Source organism: Abramis brama, assembly GCF_963993115.1.
Source record: "Abramis brama genome assembly, chromosome: 16".
NCBI classification, from domain to species: domain Eukaryota; kingdom Metazoa; phylum Chordata; class Actinopteri; order Cypriniformes; family Leuciscidae; genus Abramis; species Abramis brama.
The window spans coordinates 1,854,800-1,863,133 of record NC_139978.1 but is presented as its reverse complement, the minus strand read 5'-3'; the positions used below and the strand labels follow the sequence as shown (position 1 = coordinate 1,863,133).

The following is an 8,334-nucleotide window of genomic DNA, read 5'->3' as shown; positions in this document are numbered from 1 at the left end:
ACGTGTGATCGTCAACCAGTGGATCTCTGAGCTGAGGGAGTGAGTGGAGGCGGGGCTCATTTGCATATTCATAGAACCGCGCATACTAAATGAGGCAAGGGTGTCGAGTTACACTCAAGATATTTTAAGCTATGAAGGAAAAAGCGTTTAAATATGTAATTCTGCTGATCAAAGATGAGTTTTAGGGATGCAATCATTGACTGCAGTGGGACTTTAAATAGTTCTTTAGTTTTAGTGCCAATGACTTTTGAGTTTTTTTGCCAAATGAACCAAACTCCTGAATCCACAAGAAAGGTTATAGTCAGCATTAGACATATTTCAATGTCAATTTTTTTTTTTTTTTTTTCAAATAAAGGAGATACCGAACCAAGTGTTTTGCTTCAGTTTGCTGCAGTTTCCTCCAGGACTCAAGGAAACTAGCTCAGCTTTTCATGGTTTTTAAATGTTCACGTCAAAATGTGAAGGTGAGCGCCATCTTTTGCTGCTGCAGAACGAATACATGAGACGTTTTCTGATTGTGACACATATTGATATTGATGCAGTAATTTTGAAATGCAATACATTCACTTGGTTTCCAGATAGCAGCATGTGACCAAGTATTTGTAGACAATACAAGGTGATGAAGTTTAGTAGTTCTGAGAGGATATAAGCATATATATGTGATGATCTCTTTATAAATGTGTTTCTTTACTTGGATATTGTATGTAATACTATCTCTAGAAAGCTTCCTTTCGTATATTATTTGGTTTTTCTCTTATTTTGTCCATCTAAACAAAGACATGCCCATGCTTTCATATGTACACATCTCCCAGTATCAGTAGAGTTTAAACAAATATTGAGTTACAAAATAATAACTCACTATGCAGATGAAACTGATCGTTCAAAATGTCCAGTTTTTAAAATGTTTTTATTTTATTTTTTTATGTAAATGTTAAGGAACATTTTTTTATATATAATTTTGCAAACATTATGGGAACGTTACTTTTGAATGTTCTCTGAACAATGTAGCAACGTTCAAAAAACGTTGCAACGTCCAACTAAAACATTTCAGAAAATTAAACGTTCCCTGAACAATATTTAAATAACGTTATTAAACCAAATAGCCTAACTTTGAGCGAACAATCTACTAACGTTACGAACGTTTGTTGAGAAACCCTTGCCAGAATGTTAGCTAAAGTTCTGAGGACGTCTGTTTGCTGATTACTGCAAATGTCTGTAATAAGAGTAATAATGCAGTGCACACTGAAGTATGATATATGATCATCGGTGTAGCATATGGATCGACAACAAGATGGCTCACGAGGACCATATAGTGGGGAGCGCAATGTGTTCGCGCATGCGCACTGTCCTGTTTCAAATCAGGATTTCACTATCAAGTATATTGATTTACTAATCAAGTATACTAAGGTTCCCGATAGTTCTACGTAACCTGCATCATAAATACATAATTTAAAACTACAACATTAATTTAATGACGCACCATAGCCAAACAATTACGAATCCGACTACGGCGAAGGATTATCGCATGAATATTAATCAAGCGTTGCCTGGTAACCTTCCTGTAGCGTCACCTCATTAATATTCATGAGCCTATCTCTCGCCATAGTACGGTTGGTAAATTTGCATACGGCACGGGAAGCAGCGGCGTGGGCGTGTCCCGCGAATTAACCCGCACTGCTAGTTTGACTAGCGCGATGTGTTTTCATTTCGATGATTTATAGATGGTTTTTGGTTTTGTTTTCGTGTGGAATTATTTGCGGACACACAACGCGAGGTGACGCGGAAGCTTCGGCCTGATGGATGTCCAGTGGCGTTACTGACGCGCGCGTCCATCGCATCGCATCGCAGTTATAACCGCTCGTAAGCCTGTATTAGCGCATTAATCGGTGGGCCGGTGGAGCATTAATGTTGTCGACAGGTAAGATGAAACAACGACACGATATGATGTGTTTTGTGCGACGGCTGATTCATATAACGGTGTCGCGGCCGTGCTGATAAAAAAACGGGTTACTTCTTTTGTTTGAATATTCATTCATTTGCATGTTTTGCTTGTAAAGAGAATTCTGAAACATATATTGATCATATCTCCCATAATCATTCAACAAACAGTCAATGCTATATCAGTAAATGACTAGGTTTTACAAGAGCAATCACGTGTTCTTGCTAATAAACACATATTTATACGTTTATTTACACATTTATAGTCATGTATTTACTGTAATATTGTGCTTTGTTTATTTGAGCAGCGCACATTGATGTTTCCCTTATGGAAAAGTATAAATAAAATGCTGGGTTGCTTCAGCCCATGTTTGGGTCAAATATGGATGTTTAAACCCATCCGTTGGTTTGTATGTTAAACTGTTCAGGGTTAGTCCATATTTGACCCAAACATGGGCTGAAGCACCTCAGCATGTTGTATAGTGTGGTGGTGTCATGGTATAGTGATGGTAAAACATGATATTTTTCCACATTCCACGTGTTTATCGAGAATATATCATTGTAATCACGTTATCTCAAACAACAACATGGTGCTTTATGTCTTCTGCACAGTATGGCACGAGCCTGTGTCCTAAAGCTGCGATGCTTGTGTGTGTTTCCTTCACTGGAATGGCGAGTCATTGTTATTTCTGGCTGTGTTTTGTTTGGGAATCGCTTTAACAAGAAGTACTATGATAATACTGTGGTACAGTAATGGTACATAAAGAGATATACAGATACATAAAGTACTGAAATAGATACCTGAAAGTGGCAGAAGAATATACCATGTTATTATCATGGTATTACATAAGTTCACCATTTGCTTTGATGGTTTTAAGATCCTTTAACATCAATGCAATCTTTCCATTGCACAAAAGCTTCTTTAGATTATTAAAATGTTCTTCACGTTAAGATAAAATTGGTTCTTTTAAGATCTGGTCTCTATGGCATCACTGTGACCTTTGAACCTTTATTTTTAGGAGTGCATGCCGAAAACATGTTTAATTTTGCGTTGATTAAAAGGACAGCAGTGTTGTTCAGAAGGTCAGGAGGAATGTTTTTATTGGTCAGCTAACAGAGAAGTTGACGAAGCAGAGACATATAATATGAGCCAATGGAAATGCAGATTCAGTCCTTTGCTTAGTGTTTTGTTTCGTTGTAGTTATAGACCTTTCATTTCTGTTCTGCATCCTTGGATATATGTCTGAATATATATCAAAAGCTTGTGTATTCCACCACAGTAGTAGAGGTGTGGTTCACCCGTGTGTTCATGCATCATTCTTTAGATCAGCTGTTGACTGAACAGTGGTTTTATCATGTGCTCCCCCAAGCTAACATATTAATGATAGTAATATGACAAGTGAACAATGAATATAATTAAGATCATTTCATTCTCGTTTTTAATAATTTTGTATGGTAAAATATTATACATTTTGATTATGTACTTATGTTTTTGGTTTTCTAGTGCACTTGCAGAGAGAGACTCCGCCCACACGCTCTTCTGATTGGCTGTGAGTTTTGATTGATTTGGTTGCGAGTGCAGTGCGCTTGCAGAGAGACTCCGCCCACACGCTCTTCTGATTGGCTGTGAGTTTTGATTTGGTTGCGAATGCAGTGCGCTTGATCAGAGACTCCGCCCACACGCTCTTCTGATTGGCTGTGAGTTTTGATTTGGTTGCGAATGCAGTGCGCTTGATCAGCGACTCCGCCCACACGCTCTTCTGATTGGCTGTGAGTTTTGATTGATTTGGTTGCGAGTGCAGTGCGCTTGCAGAGAGACTCCGCCCACACGCTCTTCTGATTGGCTGTGAGTTTTGATTTGGTTGCGAGTGTAGTGCGCTTGAACAGAGACTCCGCCCACACGCTCTTCTGATTGGCTGTGAGTTTTGATTGATTTGGTTGCGAGTGCAGTGCGCTTGCAGAGAGACTCCGCCCACACGCTCTTCTGATTGGCTGTGAGTTTTGATTGATTTGGTTGCGTATGCAGTGCGCTTGAACAGAGACTCCACCCACACGCTCTTCTGATTGGCTGTGAGTTTTGATTTGGTTGCGTATGCAGTGCGCTTGATCAGAGGCTCCGCCCACACGCTCTTCTGATTGGCTGTGAGGTTTGATTGATTTGGTTGCGTGTGCAGTGCGCTTGAACAGAGACTCCGCCCACACGCTCTTCTGATTGGCTGTGAGTTTTGATTGATTTGGTTGCGTATACAGTGCGCTTGAACAGAGACTCCGCCCACACGCCCTTCTGATTGGCTGTGAGTTTTGATTGATTTGGTTGAGAATGAAGTGCGCTTGATCAGAGGCTCCGCCCACACATGATTGATGAACACGATAAAAGCCAAACCACTTTCATGGTGCCTAAAACCCAGGGTTGGCGCAAGCTAACCTGAAACACACCTGGCTATCCTCCTAAACCGGCTCCATGGCATAGGGTGTGTGACCGCAACAAGCTGCCACTCAGCATTCCTGCTTTATCAACACACACACACACAAAAGATGTTCAAAGAAATAGTTCACCCAAAATAAAACTGGTCCTGTAACCCCACCTCATCCCAAACCTCTGATTAACCTGATACCTGTCGTGTCCCGATCACATATAATCTTCGTAAATCAGGTGTCATTCGAAAGCTTAAACACTATTGAACTTTAAAACCTTTTAGCGGCTCAATTTTTGTCAGACATACGGCTTCGATTTTCGAGCAATTTTAGATTCCAAATTATTTTGTTAAATATACATTTAAAATGTTTAGTTCAGTACATTTTCTTCACAGTATGTTCTGCAGTAATCTGATGTCGTCTTCAGAAGGAGAGCAAGCTTTGGTCTGTTTCCCAGAGCTGATAAACTGATAATCATGATTAATCTTGCTCACAAATCTTAATCACTATTATTAATCACCGTTTTAGAATCAGTGCACCTTCACATTTACAAAAGAGCATCAGTCCACACGCTTTATTTTATTTCATCATATACATTATCAGACTCGAGTCTTTACGTTATGAAAGCTGGTGAAATTCACTATATTAACTCCAATAATTCCACATTATGTTTTCCCATTAAAGCAACAACAGAAATGAACTTGTGTTGTGGAACAGCGCATTTATTGAGCAACCACAACTGCAAAGATATAGTCGAGACTCATGTTTGGATTTATTACAGTAATATACATAAGCACAGGCGATGAGAAGCAGAAATCATGTTCCCGATCAACAGATGATCTGAGGATGTCCAGGAGAGATTACTGTAGATGTAGGAGATATCATTGGGTCGGGAATGGGAACTAGAGTGACTATAAATGCTTCAAAAATAAAAGAGTATGTTCTGCATCTCATGCGTGAAGTGTTTCAGACACCAGCGTGTGACTCTTAGTCAGCTCTTCCTGGAGGAATACGCTCAGCTTTTAACATATTTATCAAAATATCCCATAAATGCAGTTTACGTGTGTTATGTTTAAAGCTAATCGTCTTGCATTCGCTGTTCACGTCATCATTTCACCCGTCACAGTGGGATGAAATTTCAAATTCAAATTTTGAAATTTATTTATTATTTTAACTAGAATGTAAATTTCCTGAAGAAAATGTGAAGTGGTGCTTGCAGTGGCAAAATTCGGCACGGTTGCTAGGGTGTTTCTAGTGGGTTGCTAAGGTGTTCTGGGTGGTTGCTAGGGTGTTTTGAGTGGTTGCTAGGCGGTTGCTTGGGTGTTCTGGGTGGTTGCTAGACTGTTGCTATGGTATTCTGGATGGTTGCTGTGGTGTTACTAGGCGGTTGCTAAGGTGTTCTGGGTGGTTGCTAGGCGGTTGCTAGGGTGTTTTGAGTGGTTGCTAGGCGGTTGCTTGGGTGTTCTGGGTGGTTGCTAGACTGTTGCTATGGTATTCTGGAAGGTTGCTGTGGTGTTACTAGGCGGTTGCTATGGTGTTCTGGGCGGTTTCTAGGAGGTTGCTAAGGTATTTTGGGTGGTTGCTAGGGTGTTCTGGGTGGTTGCTAGGCGGTTGCTAGGGCTGTTCTATGTGGTTGCTATGGTGTTGCTAGGCGGTTGCTAGGGTATTCTGGGTGGTTGCTAGGGTGTTCTAGGTTGTTGCTAGGGTATTCTTGGTGGTTGCTATGGTGTTGCTAGGCGTTTGCTATGGTATTCTGGGTGGTTGCTATGGTGTTGCTAGACAGTTGCTAGTGTGTTCTTGGTGGTTACTAGAGCGTTTCTAGTAGGGCTGAGTATTGACACAAATTTCACAATTCGATTCGATTTCGATTACGATTCGATTCAGTATCGATTATTTTGGATATCAGGTACAATACATTGCAAATTTTCTCAAGGAAAACAAATTTCTTAACTATTAACGTAAACTATGGGAGTCAGTTGTAGCCTATGGGCTTCATTAGCCTAATATTGAAGGTAAAAACTAACTGATTTGTTTACAAACACTTAAAATACACTTTTATTTATTTTTATAATAATAAAGTTATATGAAATTATATAAAAATGTAAATGGTGGCTGTCATAAAAAGCTTTCCAGATTTATTCAAACATGCATTAAATATTGAAGAACATAAATTATATTGAATATGTAATATGGTGCATATATTTAACAAAATGCTCCTCTCTAGAGTTAATTTTTCTAGCTGACTAATGAGTTTATGATCACTGGATATGGTTTTTCTGAGGTAAATGTGACGTTACATGACATTGTTTACTGACGTCTTTCCACGGTTGAAACACTGATTGAGTGATTCCATGTGACATGATATGGACTTCGATAAGTTGTAGATCTTTAACACACTTTCAGATGCTCATTCATGTTTATTTCGCGCTGTAACTGGTGTTATTAAGGCGGAAGAGAAGATCATGTGCTTCTCTCGAGCTGAGCCAGAGCGATCTCACGCCACAGCGACACAACGCTATTTATGTTTTTGAACTTCGTAAGAAAATGAACGTAATTTGAAATCCGAGACTTTGTTTCATATCAATAATAACAAAGCACAAAGATTATTGTGATTTATTGGATGGGATGCGCTACAATGTTCCATTCATTCATCAACTGAAAACACGATGACTAATCGATTCTTGGGATTTAAGAATCGATATTGTTTCGTAAAAATGAGAATCGATTAAAATCGAGAAATCGATATTTTTTACCCAGCCCAAGTTTCTAGACATTGGTAGGGTGTTCAGGGTGGTTGCTAACGTATTTTTGGTGGTTGCTATGGTGTTTCTAGGTGGTTGGTAGTTGTCACAGATGGTTACTATGGAGTTTTTATAGAGTTCTCAAAAATCTTTAGTAATGAGTGCCTTTAGTACAAGCTAGGGCTGCACGATAATGGTTAAAATGATAATCCCGATTATTTTGCTTAAAATTATAATCGCGATAATTAATCACGATTATTCTCATTTGAGAAACTACAGAGAAAGAGAGGAGACAGTTAACGCTTTTGCACAAAATCCGAGCAGATTTGGTTTACACGAATTTCCCCAGCAAAGTGAGGAAACATAATAACATGCCAAATTGGCCAGTGACTTGACAGCGATACCCGCCAAAGTTCATTTTTAGCCGCATTTGGCGGGTGTTAATTTCAAACCATCAGACTTCATTTAACCAACTACAACTTCCTCAGACAGCAAGTCAATACAAATGGCATGATTTAACGTTGAGCGCTTTGTGATGCGTCTTCACATTAGATCTTCTAAGCGACACATTTCGGTTGAAAATGAGACAAAGCAGGCTACAGATCCAGATCGCTCAGCAAATTCGTAACGTTACTGCAAAGAAAAATAGTCTACTTGTTGATACACACTGAAAACGGGCAGTGGCTGTCGCTTTCAACTGATTCACATCATGACAACTGGTAAAAACGTAAACTTCAAAAAATAAAACAGCGAAACTCATTTAGAAACAGATTTAGTCACACAAACGGCACAAGTGGCTTCAGGGGCGTCATGCAAGCCAAAATTCTGGGGGGGCACAATCTGAGACGTTGAAATTGTTTTCTGACGGGTGATATGGATCATGTTCGGAGGGGTCAGGGGGTTTCTCCCCCTGAAAAATTTTAAATTCTGGCTGCTAAACATACCATTTCAGTGCAGTTTGGGAGGGACAGAAATACCTTAACGGAGCTAGCAGCAACCCTCCTCTATCTGAGGACTAAGTTAAAGTATCTATTTTGTAAGTTTATGTAAAAGACAGGTTGATGAAAGAACTGTAAGCTCAAATTCAAAAGCTTTTGAAGTCTACTTCATTAAAGCATGTTTACACACACACTTACTGTACACTTAGGCCTACTACACATGATTTTAAAAACAGTACCATTGCAGTTTTTATGTTATGATTTTAAATTGGTATGTGACCTAAGAACGATCTTACATTAAA

General features: G+C 39.3%; 1 protein-coding gene across 1 annotated transcript in view; it reads left to right on the top strand.

Moving 5' to 3' along the window:
* Window positions 1–1,653: 1,653 nt before the first annotated feature.
* mib2 (MIB E3 ubiquitin protein ligase 2) overlaps window positions 1,654–8,334 on the top strand; it is an 88,219-nt gene continuing 81,538 nt past the window's right edge. Inside the window, exon 1 of the mRNA XM_084087603.1 lies at window positions 1,654–1,918. Within this exon, the coding sequence (XP_083943729.1) occupies window positions 1,906–1,918 (13 nt within the window). The 5' untranslated portion in view covers window positions 1,654–1,905. The remainder of the gene's footprint in view (window positions 1,919–8,334) is intronic.